Raw genomic sequence first — 20,039 nt, 5'->3', positions numbered from 1 at the left:
CATAGACCAACACATCATGCAAACAGAACGTATCAAGAGAAATTAAAGTCCAATGGATGGTCAGGAGATAAAGTCCATTCGGTTCTTAATTCAGTGACAATATCCTAGCACTGAAGCACTGTGCTGTATAAAGTCTGCAGCAAAATGCACACTTGATGTAATTAAATAAAAAAAGCCTCAATTCTGGCCATACATTATAAAGAAACAGAGCACTTTCACCACCAATAATGCTTCAATTTTGAAAGCAGGGAAGTAATTGGCAGGTACAACAAGAAAGTCTACAAACAGCTGCATTGAAGGAATTGTTATTAGGCACTCTAGATCAGGGAAGCCATTTAACTATAGACCAGAGGAGCTCACACTGTCTGGGAAAAGATGATTCCACATATATCTTCAGCTATTTAAATGAAAGGAAGGTTTGTCTATACCAGCACCAACCAGGGCACGTTGCCAACTTTGAAAGTGCTTTGACCCCAACAACAGGCCTGCCCAGCAGCTGGTATCACACAAGCTGGGGCAGAAGAAGAATCATGTCCCTATCTATGTTACTGGGGGAAGGGGAATAGCACAAAACTTAACATTAAAGCATCTCCTTAATAGAATATAAGCTGCTGAAAGATAGAGTTAAGGTAAAAGAAACAACAACAACAACAGCTGTATACCCTACTAAGGCTTTTTGATGTTCTTGAAATAATATTTATGGTAACAATATAAACTAGAAAGAGAAGTTGAAAGGAATCAAACATCCTGTCTATGGATGAGGTTTCTCCCAATTCTAGAATTCTTTTCCTTCTGAAGCCTAAGATATTATCTGGTCATATTTTTGGCCACTAATGAATACTTCATGTTGAAACACATCTGGCCTTTGTGTGCTCACACACACAAAGTCTACTTTAACTTGATTTTTCAGCAGAAAGAATAATAGCACCAAAGAACCTACGACGTTTTCTGTGATCCAATAGAAGTCCCAGTAAAAGCCAAAACTTCAGTGATAGTAGACAATAAGTGATTACTTATCATTGTAGCATAAGAAGAGCCCTGCTGGATTAGAATGAAGGCCTAGTCAGTCCATGTTTTCCATACTGACCAACCCAGTGCCTTTGGGAAGCCCCCAAACAGGAGAATAGCTCAATTCCACACACAAATACAGAAATAAAATCATTGACTATGGATCATCATCATGATGGTCACTTTTAATATTCAGTAGAAGCAATGGGGATTGTGATAATTGATCGTCTCCTGCATTTTAGACACTGATGTAACACTAAAATCTGCCCAATGTTATAATGGAAGTGGATGTTGCTGCAGGATGGAAAAAGAGAAGACCTCAAAGGGATTTCATGTACGTCATATAATCGTATTTGCCAATTGCTCTTATAGACTGACTTGTTTGTTTTAGAAAAGTACAGCCCTGTTATGCATGTGGGGAGAAACCCCAAAGGCTTTCGCTTGCATATTTTGGATGGGGTCAATGGTTCAGTTTCTCCCAATTGCTTGTGAGGGACTTTTTCCCCTACAACATTTAATAAGTAAAGTTAAACAGCTCTCAAACAAAATGAAAAACAGAATGTGAACACTCGTTTGACATTTTCTCATTTAATAGATTTTTCTTTGACATTATAAAAGAGCTAGTCCTGAGCAGCTGCTCAGATCAGATCCAAAGAATACAACCGTAAGGATCCAATCATCTCTCGCTCGCTCTCTTTTCCCTTTTTGTTTTTTACCCAAATAAATATTTTGATTTGGTAAAAACGGAATCCGTGCTCTCATGTTCTCTCTTTAATTACGTCCATGCAGCAAGAAGAGTCATCAGAATGCCTGTCATCAGAAAGCGCAAATCCAAACACAGCTTGGCCATGTCAGTCTTTGGGAACGGAAATGGTTGGTATGCACCGGCACAACTTTATTTCCAAGCCAAAGCTTTAAGCAACCTTTTGCTTGTATAATGGCCTGGAGAACACAGAAAACCATAAGCATTTTTGTTGGGGCGCTATCTCTGAGTCTTTCAAATCACAAGATGAACCTACATTTTATTAAAAGAGGGCAGAATGTTTTTGTTCAAAGCTTTCTACTGGAACATCACATTATTCATTTGTCACGTCCTGCTAATATACTTGGAGCCCGTTAAATTCTGTCACCTATTCCTGCCACCTCCCGCAGAATGTTTAATAAGGAATCATGTTCAAAAGCATTACCAGAAGTTTTAAAGAAGAATGTGCTGGTGCAGAGTAAAGAGGTTTGGTGTTGCAAGCAGACAAAGCACATCTTCTGCAAAGCACAGCTCTCTTGGAAAACACCAAATATCAAGGAATAACATGCTTGGAAGAAAACAAGGAACAGGCGAAAACCTGGTGACTAAACAAATGAACAGCAGAGAAGGTGTCAAAGCTTTTAGTACACAACAGATTTAATAGGGAGCAAACTGAAGTCTTTCAGAGAAAAAGGTTGATATGCACAGTCAAAGAAAGGCAAGCCAGAAAGACTTCTTTAAATGCTTGTTTGGTGTGCAGAGTTCAAGGCGTTCTGATCACTCCAGTACTTCCTGCAACTTTAGATATTCTGCCCCTCCATGGGATCAGTTTCAATTGGGATTGAAAAGGTTTTGTTCACTTCAAGGTTAACTTGGGGAACTCCAGTTATCCCCCCCCCACACACACACATCCAAATGAGGTTGAAGCTATCATTGTAGCAAGAGGGAAATAATTACTCAGAAAGTGTTAGTGTTCCCTAAAAGAGACCTGTTGGAATGTAATGTGAAAGTGCTGTCTAAAATGTATAAAATATTATTGGAATGGGAGACAAAGGATGAGCAAGTAAAATCTTAAATGATACATTGGTCAATAGATAATTGGTTGCTATGTAGACATGGAAGCATGGGAACGACTGTGGAATATGGATATAAAATTCACAGCATGTTATGGTTTAAGAAGGGATGCGGGTGGTGCTGTGGGTAAAACCTCAGCGCCTAGGACTTGCCGATCGTATGGTCGGCGGTTCGAATCCCTGCGGCGGGGTGAGCTCCCGTCGTTCGGTCCCAGCTCCTGCCCACCTAGCAGTTCGAAAGCACCATTAAGTGCAAATAGATAAATAGGTACCGCTTTATAGCGGGAAGGTAAACGGCGTTTCCATGTGCTGCACTGGTGCAGGCTCGCCAGAGCAGCTTTGTCACGCTGGTCACGTGATCCGGAAGTGTCTTCGGACAGCGCTGGCTCCCGGCCTCTTAAGCGAGATGGGCGCGCAACCCCAGAGTCGGTCGCAAATGGCCTGTACGGGCAGGGGTACCTTTACCTTTACCTCTATGGTTTAAGAGAAAACGATATGAAAATGATATATTGATGGCATCTAACACCGAGTAAACTGGCAAAAATGTATAAATCTCAATCAAATGTGTTGGAAATGTAACAAGAAAGAAGGTACTTTTTATCATATGTACTGGTCTTGATGTAAAGTTAAGGCTTACTGGGAAATGATATAATAATGAAATGAAAAGGATGTTTAAAATAACGTTCATAAAAAACGCTTTTCTTTTGGGAACTATAGGGACAGAACTACCTAAAATGTATAGAAATTTATTCATGTTTGCGACTGCAGCAGCAAGAATGTTACTTGCCCAAAAATGGAAAGAAGTCTCCGCAAAGGAAGAATGGATACAAAAACTTGTGGAATATACAGAAATGGTGAATAAGAAATCAAGATCACAAACTTTTTATAAAAGAATGGAAATGGTTTATTGAATATTTACAGATCAATTGTAAACAGAGAAAAACATTGGCAGGACTATAGTAATAACCTGCAGTTTCGTAAGAATACATATTTAAAGAAGATGAATAAATGAACAAATTAAGTTAATTTGGATATTAAAAATAATTTTAAGGAACCGCAGAAAGTGGGGGAAGGAAGTCAAGTTTTGAAATGTCAAAATGATTGTAAAATCAGTGAAATGTATAAATCAGAAAAGTATAAATAAATTTAAAAGGGGGGGGAGAAAGTGTTGCTATTGCATGCTCCCCAAAGTGTCATTATTGTATGTGACACCACAAACCAGCATGATCACCACCAAGAATGACAGAAGTTCACAAACCATCTGTGCCCAAAATTAATTCATTAAAGGAGAAAATATTAAAATACTCCAGAGTTCCCAACAAAATTCTAACATATGCATTCGGGGTGGGGTGGGGTGATGGGACTGAAAACAATACACATTTGCTAAATTTGATCATTCACATATCCAAATAGTGGCAGAGTTGGGCCACCAGCCAGAGATGGTGGAAGCCAATCTGCACTACCAGGGCCACCTGAGCCTCAAGTGACAGCAACAAATCCATAAACACCCCCAAGTTATGTACTTGCTCCTTAAGAGGCAGTGAAACCCCATGAAGAGCAGGGCAACCTCCCATCCATCCAGTCTAGGGAATCACCTACTGACAGTGCCTCAGTATTATCCAGATTGAGCTTCAGTTTAATGGATCTCATCCGGTTCATTACTGAGGCATCTCCAGTTCTACAGCAGATCACCTGTTTTCTGGATTGGGTTCTAAAGCAGTAGGAGTAGATTTCATTTATTTATTCTTGCTTTCCAAGCTGTTTTGGTGAGGTTTGCATTTGTAGCTTAAATTCCTTGCCTGTGACATGCAGCATGTCATCATCCGGATGATAAGGGCTAACCTGCAAATAGCAATTGGTTATAAGGGAATTGATCTTAGTACCGACACTTGGACTAGTTTAAATTCAGGGCCCCTCTTAACCTGCTTAGCTTTGCCAGTGAAATCATATAATCTGGTTCCTCCAGACTGTTTCTCAAAGTGCATGGGCTGCTAGATGTTTGAGAAATGTCTGCATGGCATGCTAAAATTACTTATGCAAATATATATATATGCAACCATTTTGTTGCACATCATTTTTACACAATTTTTTTAAAAAATAAAATAAAGATGGGAGAAGAAATACTAAATCAGAACAATCAGGCATAGAGAGACAGAGAGATAGAAAAGATGGAAAATGAGAGAGATGACATATATAGCAAAAAAGCAGAGAACTGGGGGCTAAAAGGTGGGTCCTAGCCTAGCCTAAAGAAGCTGAACTCTACCTTTTCATCCAGTTCTTGTTTCATCAGCTGGTATTTTCGCCTAAATTTTGAATTTTCTTCTTCCTTCTGGCTTAGCTCCTCCACCAGCTTATCACACTCAATTTTCATCTTTTCTACCTGTCGGCGATGAGCTTTTACCAAATTTCTTTCTTCTACAAGCTCTGCCTGTTGGGAATAAGCAAAACAAAGAACAAAGTTGACCATGCTTATTTAAGTTCCCAACTTCTTTGCCAAACTTTTATGAAACAATTTTAATGAGGGAGGGTTTCATACAGATTTATCTGAAGGAAGCCTCTTACTTGAAATCCACATCACATATCAAATGGCACCATAACTGTTTGTCATCAGGTAGCTTTATTGCTATATAATATACGTGTGTATTGACTGTTCTATCTGTTAAGTTCTGTCTTTGACACTTCTGTCTTTCCCCTTCTGCTGAAAATATGGCTGTCCATGTCTCTCCAACATTTTCCCCTGCCACATTAGCCCCAAAGAGTTTTTCTTTACAGTAACCTGATAGTAACTCTGTACACTAACATACGACTGACAAGAAAGCAGATGAGACCCCAAAGGATGTCCATTCTCATGAAGGAGAAGGGATGGAGCTATGCAGAAATGTCAGACAGAAACAGGAGGTAAATAAGAAATAAAGTTCTTGCTTACTAGCAGGTTGGAAAACAGGATTGGAATAACCTAATATTCTATTATTGATAAATAAAATGGCAGGCAATTACGTTTTCTATCAGTAATCCCATATTTATTAATCCAATAGTTAGTTTACATAATCCAGGACAACTGGTGTTTTAATTCTGTTCATGCTGTTCTCTAAAATATCAGCTTACAGGATCAAACTACATAACAGAGACTTCTGGCAATAGATATATCCTTCCCAGTCTCTGCAAGCGATCCAGATTGTTTTGCACGGCATTAACAGATTTGACCACATGCTGCTCCTCAGTATAGTTCTTGTGTTGCACAAAAATGTCACTTTGTATTTGCCACCTACTCCATGCTCACTCTCAGCCATTGCTTTAAAAAAATGTCTAGAATGAGATCACACAAGCTATTGGCCAGGTTTGGGCAAAATCCTAAACTACAGTTCGGCGCTAAAAGCATGAGCAGAAAACACCAGACTCATGCGCTGCCCCCTCCTCATGGTTACCTTTTCCTGTAAAGCTTTAAACAAATCAAGAGATCATGCATTATACCGGGTGGGAGCAGGGGAACCATGTGGACAGGGTGCACCCGGCATGAATAGCTCTGGGACCAGAGGACTAGACTGCCAAAGAAAAAACAACAATGTCCTTCAGCTTCTCTGGGCTTGTCCATGATTCTCTGGAACCTTAAAACAATCACTCTTTGTGGGTGGTTACCTGGAGCTGTGATTAGTATCCAGGAGTTGGACAAAAGGTAGCCATAAACTAAAGCACATTCTGCACACGCAGAACCTCCTTTTGCATTTTGAGTGGTAGGAGGACCTCTCAGAGAAACAGCATTAAATTCATTCAGTGCATCCCAGCATCATCAGCAAGGCAAATCTGTATCCCGAACCAGGTAACTGCGATCTTTGGTTACATTACAAAGTAAGAGAGAAGGTAGATCCAGGAGTCCATACAGTGGAAAAGGGGAATTGTCTTTATCCTCCCCCACAATGTATAACCTCCCTTCCGGTTCCCCTAAAAATCACACTGGTCGCTGAGTAAGCAAGTGCCACTTATTTATGCACCCAATCTACCATTTTATTACATGCACCAGAGTCTTAAGGACGTCAAGTAAATGCCCGTAAGAGAAAGTGTTTCATGTGGCAGCACGTATGGTGTCAACATCCTCTGGCCATTAACAAGTGCATTCAATATTATTTTACAGAGAAGAAATATTTTAGTGAAATGGAGAAAACTAACAATGCAAGTATCAGAGAACAAGGAGATGCAGGCTGAAGAAATTATTATAACTTTGGTTGTTACTGAAAATGGAAAAAGTAGCTATGGTGGTGTAGAGGATATATTTGGGATGGGCTGCCACTTATGTTTGTCATTCTATGCCCAGCAGTATAACCACTACCTGGAAAAATTAAATTGTTCTGCAACTGGTATGTTCTGGTCTATTCTACGTCTGTATTCCACAGTTTTGCAAGAGAAGAGAATGTGGTATTGAATGTGGTTTGGCTGTGAATATCAGCTTCAATCTGTGTTTTTGGGGTTGGTGGGTTGTTGTTTTTATTTTTTAAAAAACAAGCTTCTAGGAAGGGGAGACAGTACCTAGTGAAATATCAAAAACAATAGGGGTGGCTGGATAAAATTTCCAGAAGTCAAGGGCAGGGCTTTAATGATCTTGGTCTCTTTCTATGATTAGCCAAACCAGAACAAATGATGCAAAGTAGTTAAAAATGCATAATAAATGATGCCAATAGGAACTCTTATATCCCCTGAGCACAAAAACCTTGTAGGAAGGAAGATGTGCATGTAGGAAGACTGTTGAAGGCCAGGGATAAACAAAGTCAACCTTTGATACTGGCCAACATACCACATCTATTTGGAATGGGTTATCTCTCTTTTCTCCCCCCCCTTTTTTGTTTTATTTTAAAGCTCAAGACTACATATTTCACAAGAATGCAGAATATGTTCAAGGAGCAAATGGCCAATTTTAAATTGGACAGTTCACACTTCCACTACCCTCCACACAAACCCAGGTACATTATCCAAAAGGTGGGGAGAGATATGCAAAGCTGACTAGCCTACAGGTACCTTGAATTTTTCAATGTGACCAGCTGCTTCTTCCTTTTCTTGGCTGAACAGCTTCATAATCTCTTGGACACGTTGGTCATGTTTGGTTTTCACCCGCTGCAACTCTGACTGAAGCTCTGCTAGCTCCTGCTGGTGGACATCTCGCTCCAACTTCAGCTGCTGACTGACTGTAGCCATTTCTTCCTGGCTAGACTCCTGCTGTTTCTTGAGATCCATCAGGGTCTTGTGCATCTCCTTCTTGGATTTCTCGTCGTCTGCCATGCGGCTGGTCAGTTCAGCCCGAATTGCACTCAGGTTTTTTATAACAGCTTGCATCTCTAACAGTTTTGCCTGGTCCTTTTCATGGATCGTGTTAATGGTGGCAAGCTCTTCCTCTAAATGCTGCTTTTCAGTTCTTAGCTGGCTCAGCGTTAGGCCCTGCTGTCGCAGCTCACCCTCTAGCCTCTCTGCAGTTTCTCTGACATCCCTGATTTCTTGTTCAAGAGCCATCTGAACCGATCTGGTTTCTCTGAGCTTCACTTCTTTGCAGTGAAGTTCCTCTTCTTGCTTGGCCCTCTTCTCAAGAACATCAGTCAGCTCCTTCTGAAGGTTTTCCATCTGATGCACAGCTGAAAGAAGCTGACTTTTTAAGTCATCCCTTTCCTTATGAACCTGCAATTCAAAAGAGCAGTAGAGGACTAGAAAAAAGTATCAAGAGACACATGGACTTCTACTACAGCATGAGGGACACAATTTTTTATCAGCCCAAAAGCTGCATTCCCTTCACAGGCAACCTTGCAGGGGCCACATGTAAGTGGAGACTAGGGCCAGATGTAAAAGTAGGTAGAGTAACAAAGGGGATTCTTACCTTTGTACAACAAGTATATTCCAGCCATGGACAAGTCTGAGGTTTCTACACACCCACACATTTCTCCATCAATGGCATTATAGGGCAGAATAGAGCTGATGAGGGGTGTGGCCTGGAAGAGGGGGTGTGGCCTGGAAAGAGTCACAGGGGCTGAACAGTGTCCTACGGAGCCACATTTGGCCCTGGAGCCTGAGGCTCCCCACCCCTATACCATAGGGAGGAAGTGGCCCAGACCAGCACTTTGGAGAAAGAAGACCACCACAACAAAGAGAAGAACACCAGCGTCCTTTCCCATAAATTTAAGCAGCAGCTGAATTTTGCCACTGTCTGAAAACCTCTTTACTAATGGAAGCATGTCACAACCAAACTATGAAAAGGAGAAGAAACACTATAAAGTGGTATGGAATCCAAGAGGTATGCTGGTAATGAAAAGAGGGGTATGGCTCCCCTTTTATATGATATCATTTACAAGTCATGCTTGGAACTTGAAGGGCAGGCATAAACCCCTAAAATAAGCACCGTACATAAAGCTGTACAGTTATCCACTCCCCATTATTCATATTATGGTTCAAGATAACCTATTTGTATACAAACATATGCAAATATATACATATAACACAGTGCAACTGCCCAGATTTTTAACCACCCATATCTGGTGTGGCTTCTTTTTTTTTAAAAAAAAAGGTGTTTTGCTTGTGTAATTGTATTTACTTGTTTATTACTGCTTACTTTACTGATTTTGAGAGAGTTATGTGGTGCCTTGCTGTCAGAAGTCACCCAAAGTAAAGAACAGTAAATGATCATAAAATCCATTAGGAAGAGTAATAGCAGAACAAAATACAACCTGTTCTGATGGTTTTTAAGGTTGATTTTATTCCTTTAACTATTGTTTACCACTTTTAATATTATGACAAACGGATAAAGCAATATTACATTTAAATGCATAAGTATTTTATCTCTCCCTTGAACCCACTCCTTCGCAACACCTTGCATTACAGGCCACTGCTTAAACTTGGGTTGAAGTCAAAGGCTCACTTCTGTCTCTCCAACCTTCTTTCCTGCCACTGCCTTTCTCTCCAATCCTTAACATTCCTGCAATTCAACGGACTCCCCCCACTGTAGTTACAATCACTGTCGTTATTCTAGATAGACCCTTCCCTCTCAGAAGTCTCAGTTATTTCAGGTTACAGGTTTTCTCTGTACCTTAGACAGGCAGCTTTTAAATGCCAGCAAAGGGAATGTGCTTTGACTGGGTATAAAAGAAGTGACTGAGTAATTATAAAGCAGAGATGCAATGAAGTCCACCTACTTGTCACACTTGGCCTGAGCCTCTTGGGGACACAAAACAGCCTTTCCCTGTCAAAACTGTGTCTCGTATGTTGGTTGCTTATTTTCAAATTGCAGTGAAATGTTTAATTATTGCTTAGAATCTCCAGTCTCCCAATGGCCATCTGCCGCAACTATCCTCCTTTTATGTTTTTACCTTGAGGGTGGAAGGACTAATCTACTATTTTTCACACTGCTAATTTTCCTCCCACGTGTATTATCGCATCAAAAATTGTGCTTCCTCTTTCAGCTTTCGGACGTTACTACTGCCTCTGGACATCATTCAAGAACATTTAATTGAAATGTTCATTGCTATTTTAAATGCTAGCTTTTCAGCAGATTACCCCCCCCCAAAAAAAATATAGCCTGCTGTACAAAAGAGAAAAGTATTATCGCAGAGCTCTTAGCCTGTAAGCACAACCACCTTGGGCTGTTAATCAAACACAATGAAACAAGAAAAGGGGATTCCCAAACAATCCCAGTTATAACATTTGAATTCACTGTTCTGAGAAGGAGAAAAAGACCTGGAAATGCTGTTTTGCCACTGTGAAAGCTGTGCTCTTACTGTTTTGAAGAAGCAAAGCAAAGCCTTTGAGAACTGTCAACTTATTCTCTAAAACCTTATTAGTCAGATGAGTGAGCAAACCCTTATCTGTCAGTTCAAATAACTTCTATTAGCAAAGTTCCACACTTTATCTGGCAAAATGCTTGCAGTGCATACATCACCATTTCCTGAAGCAAATACACAAAGGGGCTTGCGGGATTCCTGGAAGCATTGGGCTTGCCACTGTTGAAAACATGGTATTATTAGACCTTTAAGAAGAGCCCTGCTGGATTCTGGAATGGACCAAAGTGTAGCAGAGATACAACTGAGTATACACAACTCCAAACATCCATATACCTGCGACTAGGGATCTAAGACCAATTTGGTTTCCAAGTTACATGAGCAGAGAGTGTGAATGGTTTGAGTACTGTATCTGTCCACACCTTGCAGCAGCATGCTGGCTATTTGCCATGCATGGTCGTAGAGCAACACTTTCAAGCAGGGGTAAGGAACTTCAGACTCAGGGAGTGAATGCATTCCTCCAAAGACTGCACCTCTTACCAACTCTACTCCATACCCTCTTTGGTTGCTTTTGCCTGGCTGGAATATATCCTGAATTGTAGTAGACTGGATGGTGGGTTGTAGAAACCTCTGACTTTTACACGGCTGGAATATAGCCTGCTGTACAAAAGGGAAAAGTCACATCTGTTTCTCCACATACTTTGGTCATGTCCCTTTGGGCATGCCTACTGTTGCCTCTGGTGCCACTTAACACTGGGGCACAAGTCCTCAAAATCTGTCCACAATGAAATGTAGCCCAAAGGCTGGTAACATTCTCCCTCCCCTGCTTTAAAGGAACCAAGACCAAAGACTGAATACTTTATTTGGACGACTAAAACTGGGCAAATTTCTTTTAAAAAATCAGGTGGTGATTTTTTGCCTTACATTTCTAGAATTTCTGTTTTATGCCTTACATTTCTAGAAGTCACCATATCAAAGCCAGATCTGATCATTTGTAAGCTTACATTACACAGGTCAAAAATTTGATCAGGCACCAAATTTTCTATTAAAAATGTAAATGTCATGCCAACCACAACAGGATGACACTATTTCCATCTCACTTGTGAAGATGTTCTAGTAAGATGGATCAGATCAAAAGGTCCATTGTATTAATTACAAGCTACATATATCTGACTACTGAAAGTCATCTCTTCTCCCTCCTCCTCCATAAAGCCCAACACTAACGGAATATGGTTTTTCTTACAGTGTGATATATTATACCTACTTATTTTCAAGAGTCTAAAAATTCACTGGGGGAAAGTAGTTCCCAGAACGGTTGGCTTCAAGAAAAAATGAAATAACTGAAAGGAAAAAAATCCCATACCAGATTGTTCTTCTCCATCAGCTGGTTGTGAAGTTGAGTCTGCTTCTCTCTTTCATGTTCCAGTTTCTTACACTTTAGCTTCCAATGTCTAATAGTTTCCTGAGCTTTCAGTTTTAACTCCTCCCTCTTCTTCTCATTCTCTAGCCTGAGTACTTCAGATTGTCTGAATTCAGCTAGGTACCTCTCTGCCTCCTTAGTCGACTCTTCCAGTTGCTGAGCCAGCTCACTAACTTGGAGTTCTGCAGCTCTGCACTCATTTTCACAGATCTTGTAGCTGCTCTGTATCTCCTTCAGCTGGCTCAGCATCCTTTGCTGCTGGGTCTCCCTCTTTTCCAAGTCGGAGGTTAAAACCTAGAAATCATCACAATATATTAACACTTTTTTTTTTCTTGGGGAAGAGACATACATGCACATTTAACAATTTCCAGAGGGGCAGCCATGTTTGCCTGTGGCAGCAAGACTTGAGGTACTAGCAATTTTTTTAAGGCGCAAGCCAGAGGTGGGGGAATCTATGCCTTCAAGATGTTGCTGGACTACAACCTTATATCAACCCTGACCATTGCTCATGCCAGGTTAGGCTGAAGGGAGTTGGAGTTCAGGAACATCTGGGAAGGTCACAGGTTCCCCATTCCCAGATTAAGTTTTTGCAGACTAGAGTTCAATTATCTTGAGAAGAACAAAGTGTCATACTAAGTTGGCAAGCATATAGAATCACATATAGAGTATGTGTTGGGGGGTGGGAGAGAGAGAGGAATGAAGTTACAAGGACCCGAATTGCAGAGAGAGAGAGAGAGAGAGAGAGAGAGAGAGAGAGAGAGAGAGAGAGAGAGAGAGAGAGAGGAGCAGACGGTGATAATTTTGTAAAACAAAACAGGTACAGTGACTAATTATCAGTTAATAAATTTGTATCCCACTTTTTGGGAGAAGATGCCTCACAAAGAAGGTACAAAGTGCAAAATGCAGCAATCACCAAAAACAATACACAAACACAATACAACGGTCTTACATATCCTAAAAATACTGACAATTGACAAGACAGTGTTGGTAAATTATACAAAATGTATTGTTTTAACTTTTGGGCCCCTTGGCTCCTTTGGGAGGAAGAGAAGACAGAAATTTAATTTGACGACGACATGCCAACACTGGTAAGCTAATTAATATATGTAGTACAAAAAAAACCCCTTTAACCTCCATTCAAACCACAGGAGACAGAAATAAAAATTATGTTGGACTGTAGTTTGGTAATTTCACGAGGGAATCGTTACTCCAGAATCAAAAGCCTTCAAATGCAAGGAGAGCAACAGCAACCATTTTCCAGCTTCCCACAGCTGTGCCTGTTCAAGAGACACTTCCTTGCTACTGCCAATGAAATAATGGATTTGAACTGCCCTATGTTCTCACCCATGAAACGATGGCAGCAAGCTTTACAGCCAACTTTGAAAACAGACGTCTCCACTGTCCCACAAGACCAGTAAGCACACACACACAAGAAGAGCAGAAGGCACACATATACCCAATGTGAAAAATTATGTCCTGCCAAATGATATGTCCTTGTTCTATGGAACAGTAGATTTTAAATCCTTTTATATCACCACTCTTTCCACATCCATTTTTATTTTACTGTCAGGGAACACACACATCTTTGCCAAAGAACCCTCTGCATATTGCAGACCATTCTGTAAAGGTACTAGGACAGTGGTTTGAAAACTCCCCTCCCCCGCCCCGCCCCACGGACCCCTTGAAAATTGCTGACAGTCTTGGCAGACCACTTCATGACTTTTCTTCCTGTTGTAGCAATGGCAATGCGCTCCGCTAGATGTTGTATGCTTTTTCCATTGTGTTTTATTGCTTGTTTCTTCTTCTTTTCCTATTGCATTTTACTGCACTACAAACCGCATTCCATAAAATTCAAATTGCAATACAATAAAATGCAATATAAGAAATAAAAAGAATCAATAAAAATGCAATTAAGTATCAGCATGAATATTTAATATGGGCATGCTGCTGACCACCTGAATGAAGTGTGCAGATTATGGGTAGTCCACGGACCACAGTTTGGGAACCTCTGCTCTAGGAGGGCCACAGAGTTCATGTGGCCTGCTGGTTAAGCATCTCGGGCCATGCTAATGGAAAGCATGGCCAAGACCACACCAATCACTCTCCAAAGCAGAGCATGGCAGTGGGAGGCAAACACTCAAAGCACTCAAAAAGCAAAAACAAGCCATGTTGGTCCATAACGGAGGGGAAACTCAAAATCCACTGTCAGGTAATGCCTATCATTAGGACCAACTCACAAAACATTGAGTTAACACTGGGGATTGTTCTGCCATTATTTATCTTCCCACCGAAAAGACCCTTGTCAGGTTCAACACGGTTTGGAACACCACCGCTACAGGACCGCTGCCGAATCTTCCCAAAAAATTATTCATAGTTAACAATTTTTTAAGCTAAGTTTTGTTCTTTGCCTTTTCTCGCAAAATATATTCAAGCTTTTCAGCTGGCAGGAGACTTGAACAATTTCAGCCCTAGCCATTAAAGAACAATGTTATACACAAATGGAAACAAAGAGTGTTGGCACTACGGTCATTAGTTTAAACTTTTTTTTAAAAAAATAGACATTTTCTAATGTGTTGGAGACATCATATCCTTTCTTTTAGACCTTCAGGCGTTATAGATAACCTTTCTTGCTCAGCTACCTAATAAGTGATGTTTTATACGCTCTGATGAGTTCAATTCCAATGGAAGATTTGTATTAATTAAACATAATCTCCAAGGGCTATAGATTCAAATTCTGAACCTGACAAGTGTGAGAGGATACAGACAAAAACCATCCGAAATCATTACATTTAGCCTTCCATAAATTTTGTTAAAATGTCTCACCTTCAAACTTCAGTGCTAGATTATTTTCCTTACAACAGCTGTAATTGTTTCCCTTCCGATGATAAAATCCCTATGCTAAATAATGGCATCTTCAGCCTTTCTGGGTCATTAAAAGTAATTATTTCTCCACAAAGCCTATGAGAAAAGATCTTGTACCTACCACTGTAGTTTCCATGTAGTAGTTAATGAAGCAAGATTCTAAGCTTAGGCAAAGCAGAGAAAATATTAAGATAAATTATCATGTTAAAAAACACTGAGCAGTATTTCATCAGCAGTTAATATTTTCTACTCCCCACCCCTGATCAAACTTTTAATTAGAATATTTGCTTTAAAATACATGGGTACATAATTAATTCCTAGTCACCAACTATACAACTGATTGGTAGCAGGACAGACCTGATCTACACTGATAAAATATATATGCAAAACATGTACTCATATATTTTGCAATTCTGAAACTAAACAGAGCTAATAAGGAGAAATAAATCTTCCTTGCTTTGCTTATTATTAAGTAAGAAGTTTATACTTGGGGGCTTTTAGCACAGTAGTAGAACTTCCCCTCTTTATACTCTTTATACTCAGAGCAATTTATCATCATGGAAGAACTACCTTTCTTCAGTATTAATTTTTTGCACTATGCAGAGGCATTGGTTGCTATGGGCCATAGTAGAATACCAAATGTGCTCAAGCCCATAGATGTCACAAGGCTTGAATGCATAGTTGTGGCTTGCACATCTTCCCTCGGGGTAGTACTCCTGTTGCAGGGATATCAGCTTGGAGTGAAGGCCTTGGAGGAAGGCTCTGGAGCAGCTTTCGAGGCAGTGTGGGAACTGCGGAAACACACATACGCAGTGTGGTGCGGCTATTGGGTTACAAATAGAATACCTTACAAACCACACTGGATAACGAGAAACATGCATGTCAGCATCAGCTGGGACTGGTGTTTCCTGGTTTGTGCACTGGTGCCCTCTGTGGTTACACCCTGAAGACGGCAGAGATGAAGAACAAGGAACAGAATTGTCTTAACAGGTTTCCACCTTCCTGGTAGTCCATTGGCTCCTCCAGACCTGACAAAGCTACAAATGCTGGATCTTTGCCAGGGCAACAACCAGCCTTTGGCCTTAGAAGTATGGCTTTCTAATTATCTGATGGTCAACGAGCCTACCTATGCTTTGGTCTTCCTGCTCAACAGCTTCCTTTCAACCTTCCATCATCCCGGACCGCATGACAGCCCTTGCCCCATTCCAGCCAGCCTCCTTTGCCCAGATTCCTTGCCTTGGACCCCGACTCTCCTGTACGTCTTGCTTCCTAAATCTGTCAAGGCATGCCTATGGAATCAACCCTGGTGCTTCACCCCAACCAAATCCAGCCCTACCATGATTCATTTTCAGCCCTCTGTTGACTGCTCCATAGAGTCCAGTGTAGAAATAATTATAGGTGCTGAAATCTGTCCTATGTTAGACTTTATGCATCCCAAAGGGCTTGTTATACCTAAAATTGACTTCTACCGCTGTAACTGGCATGCTCATGTTTGCTGCCAACTTCATCATCTCTGATTTATTCAATATCATTTTAAGTGTTTGGTGGCAACTAACCAATAAAATGCATATTTAGAATCCAATAACTTCAGCTGTAAAATTTAGAATACTATGTTTTTCTTCCCTGGGATGTTTTTTTCCAAATGAATTCAGTCCGGTTTTGTGTTTCTGGACAACTTATCATACAACATACAAACCACAGGGCTGGAATATTCAGCAATGTTGTTGGAAATATATCTGGTGCCTGCAGTTACCCCCAAAAGCAACACAATCCACTAATTACTGCTGTTTGTATTCCAACTCCAAAAAAGGTTTTAAATTGTTAAAAAGTATTTTAAGGTTAAGAAAATTCATATTCTATTCCAAAACTAAAAGGTTTTAAGGCTGAAAAACAGATTCTTACATGCCAACCCAACGCTGCCACACACATGTATGGCAGTTTTCACAGCAAAACTGTCAACACAATCTTAAGCCTGACATAACTGGAATAGATTTTATAGGCAAAAGTAATAATTTTCTGAATAGCAGTTTTTAAAAATGTATTTTTATCCCGTTTATACCCCTAAATATCATTTGCTGGGAAAACAACAGTGCAGGAAAGGACAGTTGCCTCCATGTCTTGCTTGTGGGCTTCCAATAAGCAGCTGGTTGGCCCCTGTGGGAAGCAGGATGTTGGACTAAATAGGCCTTTAGGCAGACTCAGCAGGGCTCTCTTTTTATACTCCCACTTTATCTAATAGCTCAAAGCAGCTGACATGAAACAAAACAGTGCAACCGCTTTGAAGGAAATATATTGTAATACATAGGAACACCTAGTCTTAAATTAGACCTTTGCCCACCTGGTTTGGTACTGCTCTACAAGTGATGGGGCTCTTTAAGGTCTCAGGCAAGGGTCTACTTTAACTAAAGAGGACAGGGTGCATGTGCCCTACCACTGTGATATGATGCTTACCCAATAAAGATGCAGCCATCCTATTTCCTCCTGGCAGGGCAAGAGTGCAGCAACTTTTCCCGTCATGGGAGAGCCTACTAATAATTTAGCACTTAAGGATGCAGTCTTGAACTACCACGCTAAGTTCAAGATGTTGGTACTGGAGTGCTGTACAGCTTGGGACCAGGATACTGAAAAGATGGCCTCACCCCTTATGCACCCAATCCATCACTGCACTCTGCAGGAGAGGGCCTCATATGGATGCCATCTTATCAGAAGGTCCGTTCCTTACAATACAGGAACCGGGCCTTTGTGTGGTAGCACCTAGCCTTTAACATTAGGCACCGCCTCTGTTGTCTTTTCAGCACCTACTAAAGACCTTCCTCGTTCAGGAGCCACACTTCTAAGCAGGGGGCGTTCAATAAGGCACTGTCTCACGTCAGTCCATAACACATCTCACCCAATGATGGACTGGCAGTCCAGGACTGCAAATAACAGTCTCCTCCAAAGATCCCAAAGTATGGGCAAGATGATATAGGAAGTGACAATCCCGTTTCTCTGGATCTAACCAAATGTGTTTACTGTACTTTCCCTAAATATCCATTCAAGTAATCAAAAATCAAGTTAAAACACAAACCAGATAAGTCCTTACATGTGACAAATGACTAGTGTATGCACAGAGGATGCAGTTACTAAAATTAACCCCAGCATCTTCTATAACTTCATTTGAAGTCTATTAAGTCCATTCTAAATTATACTATAGGTATTTAACACAGTAAGTGGTCAACCTGTCATGGGACATTCTAATTTCAGATTTACTCAGCCAATAAATTTAAATGTGTTACATTGTGTCCTCATTTCCCTAATGAAATTTTAACTTTTATTACAATATTTGACTGTTGCTGCACTGTGAACTGCTTTTCAAATTATGAAGAGACTAGAACTTTGATGGTTACTCTTTCATTACCAAATTAAATATATATATAGTTCCCTATTATGCTGTTTGTCAGACTGCAGCTAAAAATATAGCCAATCTGAAGTAAAAACCATGAGGCACAGTACATTATGGCATGAAAATCTCACCTCCGGGCATTCCTACGTGCCTGCACAAATAGCAGCTTTCACCACAGATCCCAATGTACAAATTTATTTCATACTATTTTATTCTCACAACACTGCAGAGGCTGGTTAAACTGAGTGGTCACCTACTGAGATTCATGGTTGAGGAGGAATCTGAACTTGGGTCTCCCCGGTCATAGTTTCAACATTCAAGGCATAACTATCAGTGTTTTGCTCAAAGCCAAATTTATAGGACTCCTCCAGGGCTTTCTTCTCTGACTCCATCTACATCTTGTTGTTGTTTAGTCGTTCAGTCGTGTCCGACTCTTCATGACCCCATGGACCAGAGCACGCCAGGCACTCCTGTCTTCCACTGCCTCCCGCAGTTTGGTTAAACTCAGGTTAGTAACTTTGAGAACACTGTCCAACCATCTCGTCCACTGCCGTCCCCTTCTCCTTGTGCCCTCAATCTTTCCCAACATCAGGGTCTTTTCCAGGGAGTCTTCTCTTCTCATGTGGTGGCCAAAGTATTGGAGTCTCAGCTTCAGGATCTGATTACCTTAAGAATGGATAGGTTTGATCTTCTTGCAGTCCATGGGACTCTCAAGAGTCTCCTCCAGCACCATAATTCAAAAGCATCAATTCTTCGGCGATCAGCCTTCTTTATGGTCCAGCTCTCACTTCCACACATCACTACTGGGAAAACCATAGCTTTAACTACATGGACCTTTGTCGGCAAGGTGATGTCTCTCCTTTTTAAGATGCTGTCTAAGTTTGTCATCGCTTTTCTCCCAAGAAGCAGGCATCTTTTAACTTTGTGACTGCTGTCACCCACATCTTAGTCACTGGTTAAGAAAAGGAGGATGCATCCTCAAAATCACCCTCTTACTAAATATTATCATTAACAAGATCTGTGTGTAGGAGACGTAGACAGGAATACTGTGGTAAAACCACAGTTATACAATCAAGGCAGTAATACTATTGTAACATGATTCAATGAAGCAACTACCATCACTACTGCTGCGATGACTGGCAAGGCATGACAGAGCTGGCCTCCCAATGGCTGAAACTTAATGGCGTGGTTCGCATGTCACTCTAAACCACAGTTAAACTCAACTATGGTTTAAATGTGAACACACAGCATTCAACGATCTCTTTGATTGCTTTCAAATTATGCTCTTAATACCAGGTGCCTGCAAGACAGAGAAAGGCTGAATATGACACAGATGTTTTTGCTGGCTGGCAAAAACATCTTGAGAGTCCGGCATAAAAGCCATGAGTGCAGCTGGAAGATTCTTCATCCCGCTATGCAGGCCTGCGCACAGATTAGGAGAATGTATAATTGCAACCTTGTCTTCAGCACTTTTCACACCAGGGGAGAGAGGTGGGCAGAATGTTCTCTTCAAGATGGAATGTTGGATGCACCAATATTCATCAGCAAAGAAGAAATCTCTCTTCTGGTTCTATATTTCTCATGATATAGTAGAATGAATTGAGATTTCAAGCTCATCTTGGCTCTCGGGAAGAAAGGAGCACTTTGCTCCTTCTCCTACTTTCATTACCAGGACAACAAAATGAACCAAGACCATGAGCAGATGGTTCAGCCGACTGGCTCTGTTTGAAATAATTCAAAGGAAAACATAAGATTGAATTTAAAAGCCCAAATGGGAAAATCCTGCCTCTGTTTCTCTAGGATTTTT

At 40.8% G+C, this 20,039-nt stretch overlaps 1 protein-coding gene across 6 annotated transcripts in view; it reads right to left on the bottom strand.

Moving 5' to 3' along the window:
* The window catches only part of CEP128 (centrosomal protein 128), a 176,657-nt gene that overhangs the window by 112,053 nt on the left and 44,565 nt on the right, over positions 1-20,039 (bottom strand). For 5 of the 6 annotated variants that reach the window (XM_081909759.1, XM_081909758.1, XM_081909755.1 and 2 more), the window contains exons 13-15: positions 11,932-12,282; positions 7,831-8,481; positions 5,087-5,251 (exon numbers count right to left, since the gene is read on the bottom strand). In XM_081909759.1, coding sequence (XP_081765885.1) covers positions 5,087-5,251; positions 7,831-8,481; positions 11,932-12,282 — 1,167 coding nt within the window. The remainder of the gene's footprint in view (positions 1-5,086; positions 5,252-7,830; positions 8,482-11,931; positions 12,283-20,039) is intronic. The other variant, XM_081909760.1, reaches the window with a different exon arrangement.

This window comes from Podarcis melisellensis (genome assembly GCF_964234715.1).
Source record: "Podarcis melisellensis genome assembly, chromosome: 1".
In the NCBI taxonomy this organism is placed as follows: Eukaryota; Metazoa; Chordata; class Lepidosauria; order Squamata; family Lacertidae; genus Podarcis; species Podarcis melisellensis.
The sequence above is the reverse complement of the archived record's forward strand: the minus strand, read 5'-3'. Positions and strand labels throughout refer to the sequence as shown.